The sequence below is a fragment of the Ranitomeya variabilis genome, chromosome 1 (assembly GCF_051348905.1).
Source record: "Ranitomeya variabilis isolate aRanVar5 chromosome 1, aRanVar5.hap1, whole genome shotgun sequence".
In the NCBI taxonomy this organism is placed as follows: Eukaryota; Metazoa; Chordata; class Amphibia; order Anura; family Dendrobatidae; genus Ranitomeya; species Ranitomeya variabilis.
Window position 1 is genome coordinate 193835059 of NC_135232.1, and position 13560 is coordinate 193848618.

General features: G+C 42.6%; 1 protein-coding gene across 1 annotated transcript in view; it reads right to left on the reverse strand.

The window, feature by feature from the left end:
- Positions 1-13560, reverse strand: part of FBN2 (fibrillin 2) — a 379678-nt gene that overhangs the window by 190110 nt on the left and 176008 nt on the right. Inside the window, exons 11-12 of the mRNA XM_077291494.1 lie at positions 12555-12692; positions 11792-11911 (exon numbers count right to left, since the gene is read on the reverse strand). Of these exons, the coding sequence (XP_077147609.1) occupies positions 11792-11911; positions 12555-12692 (258 nt within the window). The remainder of the gene's footprint in view (positions 1-11791; positions 11912-12554; positions 12693-13560) is intronic.

A 13560-nucleotide genomic window follows, 5' to 3' on the forward strand; every position in this document is an offset into this window, starting at 1 on the left:
CCAGAGGAATGAACCCCAAAAGGTATAGTTGCCCCCCACATGTATTGACGGTGAAATGAGAGGAAGGCACACACATAGAGATGATATATATAGGTTCAGCAAATTGAGGCCCGCTGTAAACTAGAAAGCAGAACGATACAAAAGGGGTCTGAGCGGTCAGCAAAAAACCCTAATCAAAAAACCATCCTGAGATTACAAGAACCCATGAGCCAACTCATGGCACATGGGGAGAACCTCAGTCCACTAGAGCTACCAGCTAGCATAGAGACATAATAAGCAAGCTGGACAAAAAAACAAACAACTGAAAATCAGCACTTAGCTTATCCTGAAAGATCTGGGAGCAGGTAGGCAGGAACCAAACAGAGCACATCTGAATACATTGATAGCCGGCAAGGGAATGACAGAAAGGCCAGGTAAAATAGGAAACACCCAGCCTCTGATGGACAGGTGGAAACCAAAGGCCGCAACCCACCAAAGTCACCCAGTACCAGCAGTAACCACCAGAGGGAGCCCACAAACAGAATCCACAACAGTACCCCCCCCTTGAGGAGGGGTCACCGAACCCTCACGAGAACCCCCAGGGCGATCAGGGTGAGCTCTATGGAAGGCGCGGACCAAATCAGTCGCATGAACATCGGAGGCGACCACCCAGGAATTATCCTCCTGACCATAACCCTTCCACTTAACCAAATACTGGAGTTTGCGTCTGGAAACACGAGAATCCAAGATCTTCTCAACAACATACTCCAATTCTCCCTCCACCAGCACCGGAGCAGGAGGCTCAACCGAAGGAACAACGGGCACCTCATACCTCCGCAACAACGACCGATGGAACACATTATGAATAGCAAACGATGCTGGGAGATCCAAACGAAAAGATACAGGGTTAAGAATCTCCGAGATCCTATAAGGACCGATGAACCGAGGCTTGAACTTAGGAGAAGAGACCTTCATAGGGACAAAACGAGAAGACAACCACACCAAATCCCCAACAAGAAGTCGGGGACCCACGCGGCGACGGCGATTAGCAAACTGCTGAGTCTTCTCCTGAGATAACTTCAAATTGTCCACCACCTGATTCCAAATCTGATGTAGCCTGTCCACCACCACGTCCACTCCAGGACAATCTGAAGACTCCACCTGACCAGAGGAAAAACGAGGATGAAACCCCCAATTACAAAAAAAAGGAGAGACCAACGTGGCAGAACTAGCCCGATTATTAAGAGCAAATTCGGCCAGCGGCAAAAAAGCAACCCAGTCATCTTCATCAGCAGAAACAAAACACCTCAAATAAGTTTCCAAGGTCTGATTAGTTCGCTCCGTCTGGCCATTCGTCTGAGGATGGAATGCAGACGAGAAAGACAAATCAATGCCCATCTTGGCACAAAACGTCCGCCAAAATCTAGACACAAACTGGGATCCCCTGTCAGAAACGATATTCTCCGGAATCCCATGCAAACGAACCACGTTCTGAAAAAATAAAGGGACCAACTCAGAGGAGGAAGGCAACTTAGGCAAGGGCACCAAATGAACCATCTTAGAAAAGCGGTCACACACCACCCAGATAACGGACATTTTCTGTGAAACCGGGAGATCAGAAATAAAATCCATGGAAATGTGCGTCCAAGGCCTCTTCGGGATGGGCAAGGATAACAACAACCCACTGGCCCGAGAACAGCAAGGCTTAGCTCGAGCACACACTTCACAAGACTGCACAAAGGTACGCACATCCCTAGACAAGGAAGGCCACCAAAAAGACCTGGCCACCAAGTCTCTAGTACCAAATATTCCAGGATGACCAGCCAACACAGAAGAATGGACCTCGGAGATGACTCTACTGGTCCAATCATCCGGAACAAACAGTCTTTCTGGTGGACAACGATCCGGTTTATCCACCTAAAACTCCTGCAATGCACGTCGCAAGTCTGGGGATACGGCGGACAATATTACCCCATCCCTAAGGATACCAGTAGGCCCAGAGTCTCCAGGAGAGTCAGGCACAAAACTCCTGGAAAGAGCATCTGCCTTCACATTCTTTGAACCTGGCAGGTATGAAACCACGAAATTGAAACGAGAAAAAAACAACGACCAACGAGCCTGTCTAGGATTCAAACGCCTGGCAGACTCAAGGTAAATGAGATTCTTGTGATCAGTCAAGACCACCACACGATGTTTAGCACCCTCAAGCCAATGACGCCACTCCTCAAATGCCCACTTCATGGCCAAAAGCTCCCGATTACCCACATCATAATTGCGCTCGGCGGGCGAGAATTTTCTAGAGAAGAATGCACATGGCTTCATCACCGAGCCATTAGAACTTCTCTGTGACAAAACCGCCCCCGCTCCAATCTCGGAAGCATCAACCTCAACCTGAAAAGGAAGTGAAACATCTGGTTGACACAGCACAGGAGCAGAAGAAAACCGGCGCTTAAGTTCCTGAAAGGCCTCCACGGCCGCAGGAGACCAATCAGCAACATCAGCACCCTTTTTAGTCAAATCAGTCAAAGGTTTAACAATACTGGAAAAATTAGCAATGAACCGACGATAAAAATTAGCAAACCCCAAGAACTTCTGAAGGCTCTTAACAGATGTAGGTTGTGTCCAGTCACAAATCGCCTGAACCTTGACGGGATCCATCTCAATAGTAGAAGGAGAAAAAATGTACCCCAAAAAAGAAATCTTCTGGACTCCGAAGAGACACTTTGAGCCCTTCACAAACAGAGAATTGGCCCGCAGAACCTGAAACACCTTCCTGACCTGTAAAACATGAGACTCCCAGTCATCAGAAAACACCAAAATATCATCCAAATACACAATCATAAACTTATCCAGATATTCACGGAAAATATTGTGCATAAAGGACTGAAAGACTGACGGAGCATTGGAGAGTCCAAAATGCATTACCAAATACTCAAAATGGCCCTCAGGCGTATTAAATGCGGTTTTCCACTCGTCACCCTGTTTTATCCGCACCAGATTATATGCACCGCGAAGATCTATCTTAGTGAACCACCTAGCCCCCTTAATGCGAGCAAACAAATCAGTCAATAATGGCAGTGGATACTGATATTTGACTGTAATCTTATTCAGAAGGCGATAATCTATACAAGGCCTCAGGGAACCATCTTTTTTTGCCACGAAAAAAAAACCTGCTCCCAGAGGGGACGAAGATGGACGAATATGTCCCTTTTCCAAGGACTCCTTAATATAATTCCGCATAGCAGTATGCTCTGGCAGTGACAGATTAAATAAACGACTCTTAGGGAACTTACTGCCAGGAATCAATTCTATAGCACAGTCACAATCTCTATGAGGAGGGAGCGAATTGAGCTTAGGCTCCTCAAAAACATCCCTATAGTCAGACAAAAACGCAGGGATCTCAGAAAGAGTAGATGAAGCGATTGAAATCGGAGGTGCATAATCATGAACCCCCTGACATCCCCAGCTTAACACAGACATTGTTTTCCAGTCCAGGACAGGATTATGAGTTTGTAACCATGGCAGACCAAGCACTAGTACATCATGTAAATTATACAGTACAAGGAAGCGAATCACCTCCTGATGAACGGGAGTCATGCGCATGGTCACTTGTGTCCAATACTGCGGCTTATTCATAGCCAATGGTGTAGAGTCAATTCCCTTCAGAGGGATAGGAACTTCCAGAGGCTCCAGACTAAAACCGCAGCGTTTAGCAAATGACCAATCCATAAGACTCAGGGCAGCGCCTGAATCCACATAGGCATCGACGGAAATGGAAGACAGTGAAAAAATCAGAGTCACAGACAAAATGAACTTAGGCTGCAGAGTACCAATGGCAAAAGATTTATCAACCCTTTTTGTGCGTTTAGAGCATGCTGATATAACATGAGCTGAATCACCACAATAAAAACACAATCCATTTTTCCACCTATAATTTTGCCGTTCACTTCTGGACTGAATTCTATCACATTGCATAGTCTCAGGTGCCTGTTCAGAAGACACCGCCAACTGGTGCACGGGTTTGCGCTCCCGTAAACGCCGATCAATCTGAATGGCCATAGCCATCGACTCATTCAGACCTGTAGGCGTAGGGAACCCCACCATAATATCCTTAATGGCCTCGGAAAGACCATTTCTGAAGTTAGCAGCCAGGGCGCACTCATTCCACTGAGTAAGCACCGACCATTTCCGAAAGTTTTGACAATATATTTCCGCTTCATCAAGCCCCTGAGAGAGGGCTAATAAAGCCTTTTCAGCCTGAATCTCCAGGTTGGGTTCCTCATAGAGCAATCCCAATGCCAGAAAAAATGCATCCACATTGAGCAATGCAGGATCCCCTGGTGCCAATGCAAATGCCCAATTCTGAGGGTCACCCCGCAGGAAAGATATTACAATCTTGACCTGTTGAGCAGGGTCTCCAGAGGAGCGAGATTTTAAAGAAAGAAACAATTTACAATTGTTCCTGAAATTCAGGAAGGTAGATCTATCTCCAGAAAAGAACTCTGGAATAGGAATTCTAGGTTCAGACATGGGAGTGTGAACAACAAAATCCTGTATGTTTTGAACTTTTGCCGCGAGATTACTCAGGCTGGAAGCCAAACTCTGGACATCCATGTTAAACAGCTAATATCAGAGCCATTCAAGGGTTAAGAGGAGGTAAGAAGCAGCTAGACAGCAATTAAGGGCTAGGCAGCAAAACTCTGAAGGAAAAAAAAAAAAAAATTTCCCTTAAACACTTCTTTTTCTCCTGCTTCAGCCCAAACAATTAACACTTTGTGGGCCGGCTATACTGTCATGAATCCCAATGGCTAGGGATAGCAAGGGACAAGCAAAGTAATACAAAATATCGGACGAGCTCTAGGGTGATGGAACCTGGGCTGACCGCTGCCCTACGCCTGACAAACGCAACTAGAGATAGCCAGGGAGCGTGCCTACGTTGGTTCTAGACGCCACGCACCAGCCTAAGAGCTAACTAGTACTGCAGAGAAAATAAGACCTCACTTGCCTCCAGAGGAATGAACCCCAAAAGGTATAGTTGCCCCCCACATGTATTGACGGTGAAATGAGAGGAAGGCACACACATAGAGATGATATATATAGGTTCAGCAAATTGAGGCCCGCTGTAAACTAGAAAGCAGAACGATACAAAAGGGGTCTGAGCGGTCAGCAAAAAACCCTAATCAAAAAACCATCCTGAGATTACAAGAACCCATGAGCCAACTCATGGCACATGGGGAGAACCTCAGTCCACTAGAGCTACCAGCTAGCATAGAGACATAATAAGCAAGCTGGACAAAAAACCAAACAACTGAAAATCAGCACTTAGCTTATCCTGAAAGATCTGGGAGCAGGTAGGCAGGAACCAAACAGAGCACATCTGAATACATTGATAGCCGGCAAGGGAATGACAGAAAGGCCAGGTAAAATAGGAAACACCCAGCCTCTGATGGACAGGTGGAAACCAAAGGCCGCAACCCACCAAAGTCACCCAGTACCAGCAGTAACCACCAGAGGGAGCCCACAAACAGAATCCACAACAGTTCCGGCTGGCAGGGATCGTGGTTACATCACTGATGTGGCGGCTATCCAAATCATCCTGATCATCATGGGACATTATGGATTATTTTCACATCGGACAGGTGAGAATTATCGTTGTCTATTATTTTATCTTTTTTTTTTTTACAGGGAACAAGGCCTTTATTGGATTATGTTTAAGATGAGTATAATAGTTGCTTATAACTTTCTGTCTTTTTCAAGGGACAATGGCTTCAATGGAATAGGCGTATGGTAAGTATAACTTTGTTTTTTATTTTATATAAATGTGTAAAACATGGTCTTAATTTTTATTTCAAATAAAATATTTTATTCATGTTGCGTGCTTATTTCTAAACTTATTATAGTGTTACTAATGGGGGTGTTTTATAGACGCCTCTCTATTACTATCCCCTTGGCTTGATGTCACCTGACAATACAAATACAATACAATACATAAACCCAACAAATATTACCCCACCACCACAGGGTAAATGGGAAGAGCAACGCTAAGAGGCAGATTTGGCAAATCTTATGATGCGCCATTTCTGGGGCAGCTGAGGGCTAATGTTCTTAGCCAGGGAGGAGTTCCAATTTCCCCAGCCTCTTCCATGGATATTAATGTCAATCCACAGCTATTAGCTGATACTAATTGACTGGGAACCTTTAGGAATATTGCCCTCTTTCACAGAATATTAACATCCACCCCCAGCCACCAGCTTTCGCTCTGCTGCTTATAAAAATTACAGGGGACCCCAATGCTTTAAAAAAAAAAAAAATTATATTTATTAACATGAACAGTAATATCACATCATAGCAACTGTTACTCTTGCCTTGCAAGTGCCAGTGTTGGAATGATGAGCACCCACGATTCTGGCACTCAGGCACTCAGCAGTCACGCGCTGGAGCTATCATGAAACTTGATGGCTTGAACTCAAGTAACCTTTCAGGTAACCACAGTTAACAGCAACAGGGTCTCCTGGCAACTGCGAGAACCTGAAACCACATGGAAACTTTGAGGGAAATTTTAAGGTTACTGCAGTTTGCAGCTGCTGGAACACTTGGAGGCTGTGAACCTTGGGTGTGCATTTTACTGTACTTGTTAATAAATAAAAAACTAAATGAAAAAAATGGATTGGGTCTCCCTTATTTTCATAAGTAGCAGCTGGAAAGCCGATTGTGCCGTAGCAAACGGTGCCATAAGTTAGGTCACCGTGGTTCATCAGGTTTGATGATCCAGTGATCTTTCTCAAAGCAGCTCAACGCTAGACACTGGAGGAGCAATTGTGCTCCTGTCAGTGTGTTCTGCATCACTGATGTGACCGCTTCACATTGGACAGGTGATGCATGTAGTTGTTTATTATTATTTTTTTTTACAGGGGAAATGAGCTTTGGTAGATTAGGCATTAAGGTGAGTATCACTTTTTTGTATTATTTTCTGTGTTTTAAAGGTGACATGAGCTTCAATGGAATAGGCTTAAGGTGAACTGCACTAAACGTTTATTATATGTAGTGGACTTTAACTATCTACAGAACATCTATCCTATATATCTATCTATTCTATCTATATATTCTGATGGCTCAAGCTGTGAATTTACTGTACTTGGCTGATTAAATTTCGGGTTTTCTTTGAGATGAGTGAGTAAAAAGTAACCGCGTGACCGCGATGTGGACCAACCAGTGGCAGTGCCCGCCCCCCTGTCCATCAGCCGCACCACGCAAAGCAAGCCAGGAGTGGTCACCTAGGTAACCGGGATACACAGGAAGCCGATGGTATGGCTGGTTCATATGGTTCAAATCAAAGGAAAGAACCTAAAAATAGATTGTTAAACAGGGCACCTCCATCATATCCATTGTCAATAAACGCAACAGGCAATAAAACAAATACATTTCATATTATATACACAACAGTCGGGGAGCACAAGGAGGGGAGCCAAATATAGCATAACATCTAGAATGTGTTCAATTATTCACAAACTCCAAAACGTCCCAATCCTTCTGACAACCGATTGGGAAGGATTGGGACATTTTATAGTTTGTGAATAATTGAACACATTCTAGATGTTATGCTATATTTGGCTCCCCTCCTTATGCTCCCCGACTGTTGCGTATATAATATGAAATGTATTTGTTTTATTGCCTGTTGCATTCATTGACAATGGATATGATGGAGGTGCCCTGTTTAACAATTTATTTTTAGGTTCTTTCCTTTGATTTGAACCATATGGACCAGCCATACCATCGGCTTCCTGTGTATCCCGGTTACCTAGGTGACCGCTCCTGGCTTGCTTTGCGTGGTGCGGCTGATGGACAGGGGGGCGGGCACTGCCGCTGGTTGGTCCACATCGTGGTCACGTGATGTGGATTCTTCCGGGTAGCGGTGCGCCTGCGTGCCCTGTTCGCCGCTGCATTGAGCTCCAGGTGGAGGTAAAGGACCCTTGGTGATGACGTTGGGTTACGACACAGGAAGTCTCTGAGGATGGTACAGGTCACTCTATAGGGTAAACGGGGATTTACTTATGTCTGGGAAACATGGATTGGCGGTATGAAGAGTTTTGGGGCCATCTGAAGACTGAAATCTATTGGCTCCGCTATGTTTACATACTCCACATGGATCTACATGGATTGGTGGAGGCTTCCATGACGACCCTTATGCTTGAAACCGATTGCTTGAGATGTTGATAATACATTATGTGAATTATCAAATTGTGAGGATTATCTATTGGGTATATATAGGGGATGTGTTGGCGGTTGGGGATTTTTATTATAGATATGTTAGATGTTTGTTTTTTGTACTGGATTGTATTTATTAATGGGTGGTGGGCGGCTGGATGGTGATTGGTGCCCTGTGTGGCACATACACTATTTAAAGCTGGACCTGTGCACTTTATTGTATGCTTGATAAAGACCTATATGGTCGAAACGTTGCTACTATATGGCAAAATAAACTTATCCTTTTGAACTATACACCTGGATGGAGCGCTGATACTTTATCACTTGAATCTTCGATGGTCCTGGAAGGTTCCCTGGACTTGGACGGGTGCCCCAGTTAGTGAGTGCTGTCAGCCTTCTGTCTTCTTCTTGCATGGTCACGGGCTGTCTATTTGTTTCTCGTACCTATTGACTTGCATTGGTGAATGCAATACAATACTTGCATCTAGGGTTGAGCGAAACGGGTCGGCCATTTTCAGAAGTTGCCGACTTTTGGCAAAGTCGGGTTTCATGAAACCCGACCCGACCCCTGTGTGGGGTCAGCCATGAGGTCGGCGATCTTCTGAATCTGGTATCGGAATTCCGATACCGAGTTCCGATATGTTTGCGATATCGGGAATCGGTATCGGAATCCATATTTAAGTGTAAAATAAAGAATCAAAATAAAAAATATTGATATACTCACCCTCGGACGCACCCTGGTACTAACCGGCAGCCTTCCTTCCTAAGAATGAGCACGTGAATGACCTGCGTGACGTCGCGGCTTGTGATTGGTCACGTGAGCGGTCACATGGGCGGTCACGCAACCAATCACAAGCCGCGACGTCATCTAAGGTCCTTCACGCGCTCATTCTTAGGAAGGAAGGCTGCCGGAAAGAAGCAGGGCACGTCCGAGGGTGAGTATATACCTAATAGGAATATACTCACCCTCGGACGCGCCCTGCTTCTTTCCGGCAGCCTTCCTTCCTAAGAATGAGCGCGTGAAGTACCTTAGATGACGTCGCGGCTTGTGATTGGTCGCGTGACCGCCCATGTGACCGCTCACGCGACCAATCACAAGCCGCGACGTCACCGCAGGTCATTCACGAGCTCATTCTTAGGAAGGAAGGCTGCCGGTTAGTACCAGGGCGCGTCCGAGGGTGAGTATATCAATATTTTTTATTTTGATTCTTTATTTTACACATTAATATGGATCCCAGGGCCTGAAGGAGAGTTTCCTCTCCTTCAGACCCTGGGAACCATAGTATCCCATTGCACTGCATTGGGTTTCGTGTTTCGACCGACCCCGACTTTTTTATAAGATCGGCCGATTTCACTCGACCCGACTTTTGAGAAAGTCGGGTTTCGTGAAACCCGACCCGATTCTATAAAAATAAAAGTCGCTCAACCCTACTTGCATCCACTCACAGTGTGCTGTGATTTTTTCCTCAATCCATTAGGGCTGAGTAAAAACTCACAGATGAGCAATGCCTCATTGAATAACATTGGTCAGAGTGCAATGTGATGTTTTTTTGCATTGCACTCGTCCGATTTATATGCTCGTGTGAGCGAGGCCTAATACAAAAATGATTTTTAGCCTCAATTGAACGCATTTTAATAAATAAAATAAGTAAATAAAAACAAAATGCCCATGGAGGTGTACAACACTTTAAGTGCGCATTTCTTCCATCTTACGCAACTTTGGAAAAGTCAGATAATTTCAACCTTTTATATTAAGTTGGATCAACTTCTTGAGAATTATACAAATAGGATTCTCAAAGATCAACATGTTTTATCGTTCAGGGAAAAAGTCAGCCACCTTCAGTTACATAAAGATGATGCTTTAGATTGATTCAAGTGTGGCTAGACAGTCTGCTTGAAAATTAATAATTCCATTGGGAAAAAATAAGTGTAAGATTAGCTGTGAATTGGAAATTAAGGTTGTGGTACTGTTTTAAGAATTTGTAAAAGAAGGTGTGAGACATTTGAAACTTGTCCTGTAATTGATCAAATGTAAACAGGATATTGTTACAGAAAAGATTGTTTAGAATGCATGTCCACAATTAGAACAGAATAGTTTCATAGTGGGGTATATCAAGAACATGAGTGACTAAAGAAATTCTATTAGATCAAAATTGTTGGCCTTTTCTGTGTATCAACAAGACTTTGGGTTTGCATTTCAATACATACCATACCATAGGATCATTTATCATGAATTAGTAGGATTTCGGAGGATATGTTGATGCCTAAATATGTGAGTTGCCCAGTGTAGAAATTATAAACATATGTCTGGAAAAGCCATTCCAGCTTGACTTATGAATAAAGCCTATTTAATTTGTGTCTAGCCTAAAGAATATGGCGATGGCTATTAAAATTAATAGGGGAGCAGAGGACACCTATGCCAGGTATAAGCTTCAAGGGAGAAAAACCATGTAAAACCTACTTTAAAAGATATTGTGGCTTTGGGGTGTTGAGAGGATGGTCATCTACTTAATTTTGGTAATACATAAAAGAGATACAGTACAGCCATTCTGTGGAGATGAGGCCTATGTTTTAATAAGTAAAGCTAAGGTTTAATCCTATACTGATTTCGTTTCTGAAATTATCTAAAACATTTCTCAAATTAGCTAAGATACTGTACTTTTGACTAAAATGATTATGTTAGATATTTTATTACTTTAGCTAACAGATTAAAATCCATAATTAACAACTACTGTAAATAGGATGCTAGGAGTCACAGTAAAGTAGACTGGTCTTCATTCTCAGTTCTCATATTTGCAGCTGAAATATACATTTTTATGTTATGTCCTGAATTTTTCCTTAGCTTTCATATTAAACATTTGAAAAGCAACAATAACACAAAATATTTTAGTACTGGTAATCTGGTAATACAATACATTCACATTAGCTCATGTACTCTGGACTTCTGAGTAAAGGGGAAAGTTACTGAAATGAAGCTTTGCTCAAGGTAGCCTGACAGCTCTTAATAGGACTTCCACTGACAGGCTTTGAACAAGCCACTACATACATCAATACCTCCCCTGGGGAACTCTGACCTTCACCACTTAATCCCCATATAGTGGTCTGGACTCAAGCAGGGCCCCTTGGGTTAGGTCTATGAAGTGGCTGCTGGCTGGTGAAGCCAGCAGGCAAAGAGAAGGGTCATCAAGGCTTTAAAGTCAGAAATAGAATTTTGTGCTAGTCAAATAGACAGAAAAATGAACTAATGTAAGGAACTAAATACCAGAAGTTATGAATATTTAGGTTACTAGGCACAGAGAAAGTAAGAAACCAAGGTAGTAGCAAACAATAACTGGCAGATAGAAACTACTTTGAGGTTAAATAGAATATAGTTCCACCCAAATCTCACAACAATGAGATAATTAGTTGAACAAAATTAAAATTAACCCACAAGCTTCATGTCTGGATAGAATAACAAGTCCCAGAAATCAACCAACAGGATAGCTATTTTATCGTCCTGTGTCATACGCAAAGAAGGTGCAGTACCACCTGGCGACAGATGCCGAGGTAATAGGGACAAGTTCAGTTATGAATGTTATAGTCACTATAGTAAAATAATTAGACTTACCAATACATGCTTTATTGGTAGGAGTTCTTTGGAACCCAGAATGGCACTTACAATAATACGATCCAGGTGTATTAACACAGTCGCCATTTGTACATGGATTTGAAGTGCATTCATCAACATCTGTTTGCAGTAATGAAAAGAATATACTGTGTTCAAACTATATCATTAAGGTTATGTTATTATTTAGGCCAGAGATTTTAAGTAAAATGTCCAATTACTTTTACTAAACAGTAAATATCCAAACAGTACAATTATTCAAATTGCACAAAGTCAAATTTAAATTATTTGCTTGAATGTGTTTATTTCCATGTGGAGCATTTCCTCAGACTCTATGTTATCAGATAATTTCAAAAATAATCTATTCATTTCCAAAATAAACTCTGTCCATTTACTAATTATGTATAAGTTATTGTAGTTCACTCATTTAATTTAGGTGGTTAGAAATGCTTATAATAAGCATTCCATGTATCATGCTTTAAATTGCTATTAATGACACCCTGGGGTGCGGAGTACGCATTAGGGCAGCGTTACTGTGCATTACAAATCTCTCTTTTTCTTGTATGTTTATCCTTGTCCTTCAGAAAGTAAATTTTAGAAAGTTGAAAGTTGTAATCCAAGCAAATGCATTTGGCACCATCTTCTATGAGATCTTAAAACACCCAGCTCCAAAATCATATATAGCATATATAATATGTATATAACATAGAAAATATAATAATAGGTAAAAATATCAAGATCAAACTGGTATGTAAATGTTACTTACCATTGCATTCTGTCTGTGTCTCCTGCTTATATCCCATGTTGCAATCACAACGGTAACTATTAAGGTTAGGAATACACCGTCCATTTAGACAAAGATTTGGGTATAGTTTGCATATGTCTATTGTTTGATTTAGTGTTGCTGAAATAAAAAATAAATAAAACTTATATTGTACATAATTATTTCATAACTATGCATTACATTAAAGGGTCATACTGGCTGCCATGGAGGTTGCACAGCAGAATTGCTTCCACTGAGAGACCGTCTATGTATGTAAAGTCCAATGGATAATGGCATGATTTGGGTTTTGTCAGACACATGAGCAATCTGACAGACAAAACTTAAATGCTCCACCATATGAAGTAGGTATCATATGGAGGCACAATATGGGGCTCATGCACCCTTAAGGCAGATACATTGTGAGATCAGTACAAAATGAAGCCTCAAAGAGGTTGTCCACTACTTTTACATTGATGACTTATCCTTAGGTTAGGTCATTAATGTCTGATCATCAGGGGTCTGACACCTGGCACTCCTGCCGATCCGCTGTTATCGATGTCTACAGCACCGCCTGATGGCCAGAAGTACACACTTGCGGAGCTGGCCATCTTCTGGTAGTGGCCGCCGTAGGGTACTACAAATTTGCCTTCTATTGATTTGATAAGAGGCGGATGTGTAGTACTAAGCCTCAGCCACTACCATAAGACGGAGCAGGTCAGCAAGTCAGTACTTCTGGTTGGCTTGAGCCAAGAAAGATGTGGGCTCAATGCCGGAATCCACATCAAAGGGAGGGATTCCGACATGGACGTACTATTACGGAAAGGGGTTAAACAATGATTAACATCAGTTTACCCACAACCATACATGACAAGGTTACTTTGACGTTACTAAAGCTGTGTTTGTGGTAAAGAACATGAAAGGGATAATATGAACTCCTTAGACACCTCAGTGTGTCATACACATATTTCAGGGCTGAAAGCTTTTTAGTGTTGAGCGATACCGTCCGATA